The 15,951-nt window shown below is 45.4% G+C and overlaps 1 protein-coding gene across 3 annotated transcripts in view; it reads left to right on the forward strand.

Annotated features, from left to right (window-relative positions):
* Positions 1–15,951, forward strand: part of GLI3 (GLI family zinc finger 3) — a 286,929-nt gene that overhangs the window by 192,242 nt on the left and 78,736 nt on the right. For all 3 annotated transcript variants that reach the window (XM_078059967.1, XM_078059968.1, XM_078059969.1), the window contains exons 5-7: positions 3,963–4,165; positions 6,770–6,916; positions 12,240–12,441. In XM_078059967.1, coding sequence (XP_077916093.1) covers positions 3,963–4,165; positions 6,770–6,916; positions 12,240–12,441 — 552 coding nt within the window. The remainder of the gene's footprint in view (positions 1–3,962; positions 4,166–6,769; positions 6,917–12,239; positions 12,442–15,951) is intronic.

The following is a 15,951-nucleotide window of genomic DNA, read 5'->3' on the forward strand; positions in this document are numbered from 1 at the left end:
CTCAGTGAAGATCTTTAGCGAGCTTGGTAAAGTTTATGATGGTTTGTGAAATAACCTATGTCGTTTATATGGAAAATTCTGTGGGTGCCTTTTCCACCCCTCCCCCGTCCTCTTCCTTCAACAGAATCCATCCCTCTTGTCATAATCTTCAGCTTGGCTTCCATACAGCAGTGACCCCCTGCCACCTGTTACATTTAAAGAACCTGACCTGCTCTCTCCAATTTGCTTTACTGTTTAAAACAAAATAACCGATAAATGATCTAGTCGCCAAGAATTGGGAACAGCACGGAAATTGGAAACAAGTTTCCAGAAGTCTTGCCATGGGGACTTTTCTTTGTTGAGTTTAGAGTCACGCACACGAACGAGTTTTGTTGGATGGTTCTGGCAGCCCCTGAGAACATCAACCACCGCCGTTTACCGAGTACCCAGTGCATCTCCGCGGGGGCAGCCCCGGGAGGGAGCTAGTGTTGTTCCATTTTATGTATAAGGCAACTTATCTTGAGTGACAGACTACAGTCGCATCCAGTTTCTTGCAAAGCTCCTGCATATGATTACTGAGTTTATGTTTTAACCACCTCATGTGGTTTCATGATTTTACCTGGAAATCCAAGGAGGTGTTTCCAGGGTTCTGTCAGGTTGGGGAGCAAAGCAAACAGGAATGCTTTCACTGTACGATTTGCTTTGAAAAGAGGGTTCCAGTATTTCAGTGTTTGAGAATCACATAGCATGCCGTATTTGCCATCCCTAATATGCATGTGTGTTTATTTATGTGTACGTATATGTGCGGGTGTGTTTATATATGTGTGCACATATATGTGCACACACACGTACACATGTCTGTCATATATGTGTGTATATTAGGAGTAGAACATGTTAGTATAATATGTATGTATGTGTGCGTGCATTGAGCACTTATTTGATGCCAGGCTCAGTACATGAGGCTTTACTTAGGTTAACTTGCCAAGCCCCCCAGGAGGTAGGAATCCTCCCTGTTGTACCGATACGGACTAGGATAGGGTGGGCATTGCTTATGAGGTCTCACAGCTAGCTGCTGTCCACATCGGTTCCCCTCAGTGCCCGGACCCTTCCGTGGTACCGCTGCTCTGGGGGCCTGACTCACCTGTCTCCGGAATTCCTGATGGGAGTTACCCTCACTGGGTAACCCTTATTAAGCATTTTCCTATTTGGATCCTGGGGATGGCTGGCCTTTGAGTACTAACTAGGTGGTTTGTTACTTTAGGGCAATTAATTAACTTATAGCTTTCTTATTTGCATTCCCGTCTGAAGGCATGTCCTACCGTGTTATTTGGAAATAGGTGAAATAGGTTCCTGACTTCACCTCCGCTAGGAACCAGCCCTCTTCTCTGCTGTCGCTTCTTCTTGGAGTGTAAGGGACGGTGGGGCCCTGGCGTCCTGTGGGGACACAGTGACCAGGACGATTGCTCACTCATGGCTGCTCCTGGAACAGTTATCTTCAGTCCTCTTGTGGGAAAGGGCCACACGGGTCAGACGTCCTGGGACCTGTGAGAGAAGGAAAGCCTCTCCTGTCTCCCGGCTTCCTTGTTTCTTTGGGATTGCTGAAAGCTGGCCCCGCCTCTATGATTTTCATGTTGTTCTGGATGCTGACTTTTTCTTTTTCCTGTGCATGATTCTTCAAAATGGAATCTAGGCCTCTAGGAATATTCTTACTTACTCTTGTCAACAATTCTGGGATTTCAGAAAAATTACAGGTTACTATTTTTGTCTAAAAGGAAAAAAAAAAAACAACCCAGTAAGATGTGGCACTGTCCTCATTGATGTTGAGTCCATACTGTTGTGGTTCGCAAGACGAGCTTATCTGGGAGCTAGCATCTCATAGAGTTCTGGAAATGTCTACTTTTCCACCTTTCTGCTCTGCTGGTCTCTCATCATAAATCTGCAAATAAATTTGTATTTTGTAGTAATTACTTTTGAATCGGACTGGAAAGATTGATTTTCCTTTCCAGTCAAAAGAAAATTAAGGAACTGGAGCATCCCCATGCTCTAAAGTAGCAACATGTCTAAGTGGAACTTAGGATTGAACCAACAACACAGAGCTAACTTGTTCTGCCATAAAGAGCTAAAATAAGACAGGCTAATAGGCTGTGCCGATTTCTATTTAAGCATAAGTCATTTTACTAACTTCTGAGTGTGTATGGAAAGCCTCAAGTTGTTTTGAAAAGAAATAGCTGTTTTCAGGTGGCGAGTGCTCACTCTGCCCACATGTAAATTTAGAAAACTGGATTTTTATTTTACTTCACCAACGGAGGCATCCGAATAACAAATAAAAAGCCTCATTTTTTTTTTTTTAGTTCAAAGTGAAAAAGAGTAAGAAACAGCACGTGAGCACCCCCCCCCAATATTTCAACCTCTTATTTTCCACTGAGAGAAAATGTGTTACTGATCTGTGGCTTCATATATTTCAGGGTCTACACTGTGCACTTGGTGGGGCTGGCTGCCCCCAAGATTGTGTTCTGACAGGGTGATGGGGGCCAGCACCCAGCCAGGGCGCGCCTTTGCTTCAAGAGGCATGATGAGAAAATGCGTCTCCCCTCCCTTCTCCCCTCCCTTTCATTTTGCGCTGAAAGCCGGTGGCGTAAGAGGAATTTGCCGTGCTCGGTAGATCCGTCTCTATCACGGCCTCTCATTCCTGTGGCCATCCCCTCTGTGAACGAGGAAGGCAGTTCACTGGATTATCCACACAACACATTTTCTATTAGAGAAGAAACAAGGCAGTGCGGGGTGGGGGGTGGGGGTGGGTGAGATACACAAATTGGCCGTTCTGGAAACAGTGGTCCCCAGGGAAGGAATCCCCAGGAGCGATTCAGGCTAGGGCGGCGGCAAGGTGTTTTAGAATTTATCTTCATCAGCTCATTCGTTAGAACCAAGGCTCCATCAAACCCTCATTCTTTTCCAACTTTGTAGCCCCGGGAGTACTTAATTCCTGGACGTGGCTAATCAGGTGGCACTTGAAAGATGAGTAGCAAGGGAAGGGCGCTGTCAGGGCTGGCTCATGGAAAGGAGGAGATGTCTTCCCAACGGTGAAGCCCAGATCTGTGAAACTGGTTTTACCCCCAAATGCAAGAACCTTGCAGTAAAGGTTCAAGCACAGATATATAGTGTCTGATTGCACATTTCTTACAGACTTTTGCAGTTTGCATCCTTCCTTTATGGGCAACTCCGCTGTGTGCATGACCACATGAATTTGCAATTCATTCATTTCTTTCTTTCTTTCTTTCTTTCTTTCTTTCTTTCGTCCTTCTTCCTTCCTTCCTTCCTTCCTTCCTTCCTTCCTCCTTTCCTTTCCTTTCCTTTCCTTTCCTTTCCTTTCCTTTCCTTTCCTTTCCTTTCCTTTCCTTTCCTTCCCTTCCCTTCCCTTCCCTTCCCTTCCCTTCCCTTCCCTTCCCTTCCCTTCCCCTTTCCCTTTCCCTTCCCTTCCCTTCCCCTTTCCCTTTCCCTTCCCTTCCCTGCCTTTGCCTTTGCCTTCTCCTCTCCTCTCCTCTCCTCTCCTCTCCTCTCCTCTCTTCTCCTCTCTTCTCCTCTCCTCTCGTTTCCTTCTGCAACACCGTGATGGTAAGAGGTAAGCTTTCAGTGGTGAAACTAATGTTCAGGTCAAATGGAACATATGATCACAGAACTACTTAAACTCAGATGCCTGTGGTTTAGAATTTCTTGTCATCAGGAAAGCCAAAGGCCAGCCTTTATTTTTCTGTATTCAGAGTGCCATGAAATTTCTCAGAGGTTCGTTTTCTTGGCCCAAATAATTGTGTAGTACCATTCTACCTGCATTTGTCACCATGATTTTAAGGTCATTATACTGGAAACATATATGCCTGATGTCTTTTCCCCAAGACACCTTGAGTTCACTTAAAATCCTTCTTATTTTCCTGTGGAGATATTTGTCTCACCCATACTTCTTGTGTCTGCTTTTCTTTTTTACCCAGGCCTTCTGCCTTATCTAGTAGCCCAACGTATTCAGACCTGCCCTTCATCAGGATCTCCCCACACCGGAACCCCGCTGCAGCCTCTGAACCCCCCTTCAGCCCTCCACACCCCTACATCAACCCCTACATGGACTACATCCGGTCTCTTCACAGCCCGTCCCTCTCCATGATCTCGGCAGCCCGGGGGCTCAGCCCCACAGACGGTGAGTCAGTCCCCAACCGACCCGTTCTGCTTCCCACCTCATGCCCCACCTGGAACGTGGTGTGGAGCAGCTCTGATGTTGACTGAACGTTTCCCGTGTGCCAGACGCTGTGCTAAGTGCTTTAAGAGCATGCTTCACGTCAGTGTTAGGACATCTCCGTGAGGGTGGGGTTATTGTCTTGTTACCGGGTGAGGAGAGCAATGAGCAGAGGGGCCAAGTAACTTGCAACGTGGCCCACTGGCTACTGGAACTCAAAGCCCGAGCTCACTGACTCCAGACACCTGGCTCCGTCCACTGCTGTGTTCTTAGTCGGCCCGGTCGCCGTTCACACAGCATGCAGGCATACCCAGCCATTTGCTCACCTTCCAGTGAATGCTTTTCCGTTCTGCACGTCTGAGAGGCGTGTTTATACAGATGTGTCTATTAGACCGGCGCTTCTTAGATCCCACTGTGCGCGTGGACCACCCGGGAGTGATGATAAAACGTGATTCTGTGTGGGGTGGGTCTGGGGGGGATGCTGAGATTCTGCACACTGGAAAGCCCCCAGGTGGTGTCAGGGCTTTGGTCCATGGACCACGCTCTGAGTAGCAATTCTTAGAGAACGTGATGATCTAGGTCCGTCTCACATGCCCTCCAACCTTGATCATGCCCCGTGAAAACTGGAAAAGGGATATGATGGGAAAAGAAACCAACTTTGACTTTAATTTTATTATACTCAATGCTCATTTTAAGCTCTCAAGGGTCAAATTCCTGTTGGTTCTATTAGCTTCCCAATTAATTACTTTTCACAAGACTAATTAGAGCTGTGTATCCCATAACTGTCAAATTATAAAACACTCCTTTGATTCAGGAAGAGCATTTCCCATCTCTTGCACACATACACAAACTTCACTTGCCCACAGTTGCTGGAATCTGAGTTAAGGTCCAGAACTGCATAAGCCATATTAATTAGAAATTGCAGATTAGGGGTTCTCTACAGCAGCTCACTAATCGCTGGGGCTTGTGTTAGAAACCGCCGTACAGTCCTGTCTCACTGAGCAGTGTGACCCTGCACCACCCACCTCCTCCCTGAGGACCCTTCTCGGAGCTGGCTGTGCGTGGTGGCGAGAGGTGGGAAGCCATGTGGGATTTCTCAGTACATCCCTCCTCGGTTCTACTTTCAGGAGCATCTGTGCTGCTTCAGTAGCTATCCACACATCTCTTTCTGATTCAGCTCAGCAGATACAGTTAGGAGGTACCAAAGGAATACGTTGTGCCATTTGGATGAGAGTCACATCACAAAAATGAAACTGTAAGAGAGTCAGACCCAAGTTAGTTCCCCTGTTTTGGATTTGGTGTTACAATGGGGACAAATGGAGCCATCCCCGTGGAGTATTTAGGAGTTCGCAGAAATGACTGACTACACAGAAGAGAGGGAGAGAGGGGTAAGGGAGGCCAGCTCACAACACACTTGGAGTTATGCCTGGCTTGCAGAAATTTCATTGGGCCCGGGGAAAGTGGAACCTTGAGTTAAAACATCGTGTCATCTGTTTTCCATAGTATTTGATGATGAGTATGAATAAAACGTTCTTTGGTTGGTTTGTTCTGTCTTCCTCTTCTTGCCTTTCAAGAGTCTAATTAATAATCAAATGCAGTCAAGTCACAGATGACTCTCACATGTAGGCTAAGAGGTTTGTGTGTCTAGATATTTTTATCGTGTATAAAAAGTGTGGACACAGATCTAAACATACACAGACCTATTGCTAGAATACCCGTTGTTTCTACATAATAATTGTAAAACTAACTTTTACTGATGGAATGCTATGTGCTGAATACTGTTGGATTCATTGCTACCAACAGCCCTTTGGAGTGGTAAGATGAGCTGGGATTTGCATCCAGATCTTGGAGAATCTGGAGACCACCCTCAGAACTGCTACAGTATCTTGCTGCTTTTGCACATAAATTGGCAATGGAAACAGATTATTATCCCACTCTTACAGAGCTGACTCTTGCCAGTAAATTGCTCCAGATTGATAGGTATTTTTCCTTTTTGATTTTGTAATGAAAAAAGGGGGAAAAAAGAGCTTTAAAATTATGGAACACAAAATTGCAGCTTATCACCCAGTTGTGCGTGGTTAAAGCTACGCTGTGTTTTCCCCTCGTCAGCCCTGGGCCCTCCAGGTAGTGAGAGCTGACTCAGGCACTCTGGCCAGGAGCTGAGGGAAGTGTGTCTGGAAAGATATCACAGTTGTCTCCGTTGTCTACCACTGTAAGAAATGTGATTTTATCTAAGAAGTGATTTAATTGGGGGGGGCACACATGGGAAGGAGAACATATATACATTTTAATCGTTTAGAATTCTTGGCTCTTTCTTTAGCCTCAAACATTTTATAATACATTTTATTTTTCCTATTCTTTTTCTTCAGTTTTATTTTCAAGTGACAGGTATCTAGTGGGCTTCAGTGGAAAGCACAGTTTGAGTTACAGAAGTTTTACTAGAATGAGCCCATGAAAGGAATTGCTGACATCGGGCTACATGGCCAACGGACTTGGGGATGTCTCAAGAAACGTGTCTTATTGACCTGTTCCAACTAGTCACCATGCTTTGCTTGTCTGCTCTTCTAGCTCCCCACGCCGGGGTCAGCCCCGCGGAATACTATCATCAGATGGCTCTGTTAGCTGGCCAGCGCAGCCCCTACGCGGACATCATTCCCTCGGCCGCCACAGCCAGTGCTGGAACCATCCACATGGAGTATCTTCACGCCATGGACAGTAAGTGAGGGGGCTCTCTTCTGTAATCCTGGCTGTGGCGGATGCTAACTTGGGAATTGTAGAGAAAGATGCAACAATTAGGTGACTGTCTAATCTTTGAAACCAGAGAAGGAGGAAGCATATTTGGTGCTCGGCTTTCCTTGGTTTTCCAAGAGGATCCTACGCATCTGGCCATCCTGGAGCTCCTTGTGGAGAGCTCCGTGATACCAACAAAGTGGAAGATGCAGGTGATCGTAATTTGGCAGATATGTAAAGAACTCTCCTGCCCTGATTGTCCTGAGAACAAAATAAGGGAATGTGTTTGATGACATGGACATACTTTACCCAGTCACTCTTTGTTTTTCTAGATTTTATGCTTTAAAAGTTAATTTTTATTTTTTTCCAAAGATTTATCTATTCATTTGAGAGAGAGAGAGAGAGCACGTGCGTGCGTGTGAGTGGGGGAGGAGAAAGAGAATCTCAAGCAGACTCCCAGTGAGCACAGAGCCCAACACAGGGCTTGATCCCACAACCCTGAGATCATGACCTGAGCCCAAACCAAGAGTTGGAAGCTTAACCGACTGAGCCACCTATGAGTCCCTAAAACTTAATTTTTACAAAAAACCTAGAGTTGGTTTTTGCATTTTTTCCATGGATTTATTTTGCCTCATGTGTTTTCTTTACATTAAAAATTATATTTCACTAAGACCTTTTATCTAGGAAAAATAAAAAGCATTTCCAAATCAGAAAGAGCTATTTTTAGCACGTAACAGTAGAAGATAATGGCATCCTTTGATGCTTTTTATATCACTTATTTTTGGGTCCCTCAAGGCTTATGGTGATTCCTTTGGGTCACTTATCTAGACATATAGAAAAATGAGCCTACGAATATCACGGTTCAGAACATCCAAGAGTTCTTATTTATTCAGATTCTTTCAGTTCCATTTGCCAGGTGCCAGGAAGTGAATGGGAAGCATTGTCTGAGGTGTCCATCAATGAAAGCCGCTACCCCTTGACTATGACAACTAAACGGCTTTGAGTAGGGCATATGCTGGGGGTTGGTTGGTTGTTTTTCCTGGTGGCCAAGCTTTTTCATCTACAGTCTGTTTGGATTCTTCTGTGACAAAGGTGTGCACTGGTCAGCTCTCTAATGCAGCCTTCATGTTTGGACTGGAGAGAGGGTGATTGTTTTCCACAGCTCCGTCTTCTTACGGCCATGAACAAACTCAGCTGAGTTACCCGGGATCCCTGCTTGCGATGGTTTACACTGGGGAGTTCATTACCACACACAAAGTAAAAGAAATGTGTTCTATCTTCTGCAGGGCTTTTGTTGTTTGGCTTTGTAGAGTCAAGAGCTTACATTTCAGATTCATCATAACCACATTTCAATTAGGGATTGTTGGGAAAAAAAGTTCAGTGTTATTATGCAAATTAGTTATTTAAAAATCTGCAAATAAAGAATTAAAATAGGGGAGAATCCTTGGAAGGTCAGCCCGCATTACCTTCTATATTTGATGAGAATGTGTTCAGTCAGGCAATGGTGGTTTTTATCTAAATAAAGGATGAAGCTACCCTTTTACTTTGTAAAAACTAATTAAAGGAATTTTAATTTGCCCGACTATATGGTAAATTGATTGTCATTAAGTAGGAATTTAGATGTCCTATCATTCATCACATAAAAAGAAACCTCCTTTTTCTTTGTCAGATTTTTTTATTAGAACAGAGAAACAAAACAATTAACAGAAAGCCAGATCGGAGATATCTGTGTTGGAACAATAAGAATGCTCGGGCTTATGTTTTAGAAGGAAACCGTGTATGATCAGTGAATAACTGGGTGACTTCTCTTTCAGCTGTCTCGAAAATGTTCACCTTGTGTTTTAGCTGCTCCCCTCAACAGGGGATCCCAAATCACCATTCCAAAATGCTGACTTTCTCTGTTCACTTGGTTATTAGGAGGTTAGAAAGAGTATATTAAAGGGTTGGAAAGTGCTTAAAATACTATCTTCCCTCTAAAAAAAATTGCAATAACATTTAGTTAAACATAACATAAGGAGAGTACTCAGAATTTAAATCATAGGAGACTTTTCCAACAGAAAAGCAAAAACAATTATAAATCACCACCTTGGATGTGCACGTTCAGTGGCCAAGCCCAACTGGAATCTAGCTGGTCACTCTCCTCCATTGTTAACAGATTTTCAGGACTCTTCAGTTGGCAGAAACCACAAGAAACTGATTTTATTTTTTTTAAAGATTTTATTTATTTATTTGACAGGGAGAGAAATAGCAAGAGCAGAAGCACAAGCAGGGGGAATGGGAGAGGAAGAAGCAGGCTTCTCGCCGAGCAGGGAGCCCGATGTGGGGCTCGATCCCAGGACCCTGGGATCATGACCTGAGCCGAAGGCAGACACTTACCGACTGAGCCACCCAGGCGCCCCAAGAAACTGGTTTTAGATAAGCACTTGCCTTTTAAATGTGCCAACAATGGGCATATCTGGGTTTCCGCCACGTATAGGACAGAGTACTTATATGTTGCATGTTAGAATAAGCAAGTCTGGGGGTGCCTGGGTGGCTCAGTTGGTTAAGCGGCTGCCTTTGGCTCAGGTCATGATCCTGGAGTCCTGGGATTGAGTCCCGCATTGGGCTCCCTGCTCAGTGGGGAGTCTGCTTTTCCCTCTGACCCTCCCCCTTCTTGTGCTCTCTCTCTCTCTCATTCTCTCTCTCAAATAAATAAATAAAATAAAATAAAAAATAAAAATAAAAGAATAAGCAAGTCTGCTTTATGGATCTAATTCTGTCTTTCAGGATTAATGACCTTAGAAGACAGGAGAGCAAGTGATCCCTGTGAGGAACATTCTAGAATTGCGGGCTCCCAAAAACCACATTATTTGTATGGTGGAAACTTACTTATGTAAGAGCCCATCCTGGAGGGAAAAACATAGAGGAGCTGGACCAACCAGGCCATGGGCAACAGGAAGGTTTCCTCAGAAGGGATGAAGGGAAGCCTCTGGGCTCTGTCTTTGGATGTTGTAAGGGGCCCCTAAGACCTTTGTTGCTTCGTAACATCAGATGGCCACCTTATCTAGTTAGTGATTTAAAAAATTAGAGGTGTTCCAGGGATCATCTCTGTCTAGAATGTCCTGTTACTCTTAACTCTGCCAGTTGATCACTGAGACCCATTTGAGAAGGGTTACTGCTGAGGATTATATGGAAGTAGACAGTAAGTCTGGAATCCTTGGAGTCGTTTGGAAGTGGAATGTAGTTCTTCACTGAAACACCAGGGGTGCCTGAACAGCTCAGTCGGTTAAGCGTCTGCCTTCGGCTCAGATCATGATCCTGGGGTCCTGGGATCAAGTCCCACATCAGGCTCCCTGCTCAGCGGGGGAGCCTGCTTCTCCCTCTACCTCTGCTCCTCCCCCTGCTTGTGTTTTCTCTCTCAAATAAATAAATACAATATTTAAAAAAAAAAAAAGAAAAACTATGATGAAATTAGCCTCTCGTAGTGAGTAAATGTGGAACATTTCTGTGTAAGGCAGATGCCATAATAAAAGTGAGATGCTGATTTAAACACTAAAAGATGTGTATCTAGCTGGGGTGGCTATATGGGTACTAGCATGGCCTAAATCAGGCTGATAATGAAATTATTCTAAATGAAGAAACTCAATTTTGAATGTGTCTGAAGCAAAAATTTGACTAGGCACCATATTCATCTTTCAAATTGGTTTTCCAGTTTTATACATGGATGGTACTAACTTAACTTCCTAAGCTCCAGTTTGTGATTTATTTTTTAACTATAAACTATATCTATTTACTCTATGATATTACCTATACATTCTTTCATATTCATCGATTTCATTTCATTAAATGATCTCGAAGCATGTTGGATTGTGTCAAGGTCCATGATGAAGAAAATATTCCCGTGGAAGTTTCCAGAGACCAAGTGGCTAGGCTTTTTTCTATAAAGAAGGTTTACCTTCTACTTCAGCGCTCTGTGTACCACAAAATTGTAGTGTCCCCATATGCAAATATATCTGTACTGTAAAATAGAAACCCTCCATTATGACTCAAAAGGAATCATGTTTGATTTGCCTCTTACGGAGTGGGATTATGTCCTCATTCTTTCATTCAACTTTAGTTTGATGACTCCATAATGTACATGTGACCTTAGAAGAGGCAGGAGTGGGGCCTCTGGGCCACATGCATAGCTAGTCCCTGAAATTCACATCTCTGGTATCTACCAAATTGAAGGCAAATTGGCATTTCATTTTTAACTCTTTAGGTAAAAACATTTTCCCAAGCTGGCATGCATTTAACTGTGAGTTACTAACCTCCAGATTAGAACTTCATTGGAGGAACCTTAATAAAGACTGGGATTTCTAATAACAAATGCTTTATTCCCTCTTAGTTCTGACTGAAGAAGCGAGCTCCAGAGCATTAAAATAGATCCATCAAATCTCATTATAATGCTTACATGGTCCTCCCCCGTCCCCCACCTTGGAGCACCTCCAAACAAACCACATCCTGAGATTTGAAATGTTTATTGGGACTTACGCTTTTAGACTGTAGGGAACTGAGACAGGGTTCCTCAGTCTCGGCACTACTGGGGGGGGAGAGAATTCTTCATCATTGGGGGCTGTCCTGGGCATTGCTGGGTTTTCAGCAGCACACCCGGCCTCTACTCACTGGATGGGAGTAGCACCCCATGAATTGTGATAACCAAAGCGTCTCCAGATGTTGTCACATGTCCCCCGGAGGCAAATTTGCCCCCAACTGAGAACCATTAATTTCGGATAATGCATTTATCAGTTGTTTTAGTAAAGCTTTACGTATACATGGATCAGATAACTACAGAAATCATGGGGAAATGAGGGCATAACTAAGCTGAATTTCTAATCTTCAGATGCTTTAAATCATTTTCTCCTTTGGCTCATTGCCTTAAAATGGTGTGTGTTGGGATGGGGAGGGGTGTGTTGTGTAACTGTGGGGACCACTGTCTTTGTTGCTTGTGGTGAATTAATGATGGGAATATCTAAGCAGCCGTCAGATTCATAAATCACTGGAAATGAGAGGGATAACACATAAAAGTCTTTCCCTTTTGTTTAGCAATTTATCATTTTGCCTGCACATTAATAAACAGAGCTCCCCCGAGGTAAGCCCTGGAAGATAAATATTTCTCCCTAATTTCCTCAGTTGTAACCAGTAGATCACAAGTGGGTGGAGAGGCCACTTGTCACCGCAAGTTGCTGGCTTCTTACCCTTCCCTTCTTCCAGCCAGGCCCGTAGCAGTGAATCACAGGTATGGAGTTACAACCACAGGTAACCGGGCTCTGTTTTGTTTCTGCAACAGGCACCAGATTCCCCAGCCCCAGGCTGTCAGCCAGGCCGAGCCGAAAACGTACGCTGTCCATATCACCGCTGTCTGATCACAGCTTTGACCTTCAGACGATGATAAGGACGTCTCCCAACTCCTTGGTCACGATTCTCAATAATTCTCGCAGCAGCTCTTCAGCAAGCGGTTCCTACGGCCACTTGTCTGCGAGCGCAATCAGGTATGTGTTTTCCTGAATCCACGGTGTCTCTCTTTAATGAAGGGGCAGTGCCCGATTGGCCCGCGTTTGCGGGACTAACTCCCTCTGAGGATGACTACGATTGCACGACCCCGGGCCTGACCGGGGAGGCCAGGCAGATAACACTACAGTGAATTCCAGAGCCAAGGCCTGGGCCAAAGATCATCATTTGGCAGACTTGATTAGTAGCCCGTATGCAGGTACGTAGCTATTCCGTGACGGTGGAGTCCGCTTTGTAGGAGGCAGTGAGGATGGCACATCCTTCGTCGGAGCCCCTCTTACTAATTACAGCTCTCTGGAGAGAAAACCCACTTCATACCTGGTCGTGCAGCACGTGGAAGGAGGGACAGGAGCAGAAAGCAGAAGAGCAGGCCTGGTGTAATTCACACTTGTTAACGATGGGGGGAGAGGGGTACATTTCAGGAAGGAAGAAAAGGCGTGAGCAGGATTTTTAAGGGAAGAGACACGATGACATCGGAAGGCATGTCTGTCAGAGGAAATGGGGCAAAGGAAGATTTCCTTGTTTTCCTATTAAGCATTTTTAGCTTAATTTGAAAGCCCTCTGTTTTGTCATCCTCCCTTGCCGTACGACGAGAACATTTTGACACTTCCTTTGGTGAAGTGCATTATGTCTGTGCTTGCACGTGAATGTACAAACACAGGCTTCTGTAAACATGCTTACTTGAAAATACTCCTTCCCGCTACTGATCAAACGTGGGCTGGTGTCAGTAAGCAGGGAATAAAAGTAAGCCAAGTGATGAATTTTAGGCGTGCTTACCCTGCTTTTATCAGCTAATCACGCACGTACTGTTTTGAGCTGTGCTAGTTACCAAATGGTTGTTGTCGGCATTGAATTAGATCATGTCCTACTTCATCAACTAGGCAACCGTGGTTATCGACTTTAGTTATCCCTTCCCCTAAGTTTTTCTTCCCGTAATTTAAGAGTTCAGTTCCTAGCAATCTTTTTGAACTGGAGTTTTGCAAACCATGGGTGATTCCTTGCTTTAGAAGGACATAGCAAAGGCTGTTTTCACCAGGCTTGCTTTGGATAAGTGAGGGTTTTGTTACTGGTGTGTTTCTATAGATGGACAGTAGCTTTCGTTCTTAGTTGATGGGTGTTCCATGATGGATATACACATTAGGGAGACCCCAACAGTCTGGGGAAAAAAATGTTAGCAGTAGGAACACAGCATATTTACTAGAAATGATGAATAACATCGTTTTTTCCATAACATTCTCAATTACGGTTTTAATTCTTTGCTTGTTCAATTATCAACAATCGTCTTCGGCACACAAGTTAGTGTTGAAGTATTATAAGCCTTATGTTGATGTGATGTGCTTTCAGTATGGTCATTCAAGGGTGGAAACATGGAGCAAAGCAAAAAACTCTGCGGACGTGATAGTCGTCAGGACATAGAGGGGGTCCCGGGGTGTCTTCAGGATTAGCCACAGTCGTCACCAACGGAGGCTTTGGAGTTGGGCACATGTAGTCAGATCCCAGCTTTGCCACCAGCTCTGCAAACTGTCCTTGCCCGTCGGTTCTCTGAAGCTCAGTCTTCACACTTGTAAGCAACAGACCCGACACCCCGTGTAGGAGAGGACACATTTTATTAAAGCCGGCGTGGATGCGCAGTGCCAGGATGAAGACCCCGCCCACGGGGCAAAGTCTTGGGAGAGCTGATCCTGGATGGTCCGTCCAGGAGATGAGCTAGCGCGGCCCGGCCGTGTGACCCCCACGATCATCCCAGGCTGGCTCTGAGGAAGTGTGCCCGTCTCCGAACCATGGCCTGGTTGTTCCTGCACTCCTAGCAGATATTTCCGGCATCATGCAGACTGCCAATGACCATATCTCGGTTTGCTGAAATTATGTGACTATTATGTGGCTTGACTAGCAGTCATAGCATCAAAGTAGTAGAAATATGGCACACCAGGATATTCACAAAACTTACGTTCACACAGAATCCTGGTGAGCATTTATTTCTCTTGCTTCTCCTTAGTTTTTTCCCCTTCTGGCTTTCCGCCCAGCTAGCTTGACTTTCTCCAGCATCTCAGAGCCTCAGAATAGAATATGGTGCAGATGGTCACAATGTTGTCTTTCTTTATTCTTACCCCCCACCTTCTCTGCCTTCTTGATCTGCTCACCTCTGCCCAGGTAACCTAGTACCGGATCCTGACTGGGACTGATCATTTTCCCCTGCCTCCAAGGAGCTCCCACAGACCCTGCCATTCTCATTACAGCTGGAAGAAGAGGTTTGCATTCAAGACCAGTCAGGTCCCAGGAGAGCCTGCTATGGTCAGGGGTCCGGCCACCATGCACTCCTGCTCTTCCTTTGGAGCCTTTCCATTCTATCTTCTCTCTGGCAGCCTGACCTCTCACTCTTCAGTATCCACCCAGTGTGTGTTAGGAGCATAGGTAGCTTTTAATGCACATAAGGTATTTCAGATAACCCAGGATGACATCAGCTTGCCGTATAACACGATAATTAGAATAATTGTCATCAGCACCATTTGCCTGTCCTGTAGCTGGAGCGATGTTAGTGCTTTGCTGGCCCTGTTCTTAGTTTGATTCTGTGAACTAAAAACTGACTTGAGGAATAATCAGAAAAGTGGTAGGACCAGTGGGTGGCGGGGAAAGGGAGGAAGGGCGAGCAAAGGTACAAAGCGTAGCTAACTGTCTCAGGAGGGAAAGATACAGGAGCGAGCGTGGATTGAGGGCGTGCAGTCTCTGCCGTGGACCAGGCAATGGGGTTGGGGCGAGAGGCACGCTCCTTGTTTCTGTGGCACAGAGATTTGGAAGAGTGTACTGTCGCTCTTGTTTTACTTGTCCACGTAGTGGGTCTTTGCAGGAGGAAGTTGGAGAAGGTCACGTGCCAATATCCCAATCCCCTGCCTTGTACCGGACCCCAAACTGCATTTGACTTTTGCGCCGTTTTCTGGTGCCTGACCTGCTTCTGGTATTGGCCTGCAGAGTAACGCTGTTGGTTGAGTTGTAAAGGTGGCGCTTTCTTTTTTTTTTTTTTTTAAAGATTTTATTTATTTATTTGACAGAGAGAGGCACAGCGAGAGAGGGAACACAAGCAGGGGGAGTGGGAGAGGGAGAAGCAGGCTTCCCGCCAAGCAGGGAGCCCGATGCGGGGCTCGATCCCAGGACCCTGGGATCATGACCTGAGCCGAAGGCAGACGCTTAATGATTGAGCCACCCAGGCGCCTCAAGGTGGCAGTTTCATGGCTGCACACTGCCCCCCACAACACCTGTGCATTCTCACCTTGACACCACTCAGTGGATATTTCTTGCATGAAGAAATGAAGGAACTCATGGGGGGGGAGGGGCAGAGAGAGAGGGAGAGAGAGACTCTCCAGCAGGTTCCACACTGAGCGCAGAGCCCAACACAGGGCTCGATCTCACAACACTGAGATCATGACCTGAGCCGAAATCAAGAGTCGGACGCTTAACCGACTGAGCCACCCAGGCGCCCCTGAAGGAGCTCTTTA

The sequence above is a fragment of the Halichoerus grypus genome, chromosome 12 (assembly GCF_964656455.1).
Source record: "Halichoerus grypus chromosome 12, mHalGry1.hap1.1, whole genome shotgun sequence".
Taxonomy (NCBI): Eukaryota; Metazoa; Chordata; class Mammalia; order Carnivora; family Phocidae; genus Halichoerus; species Halichoerus grypus.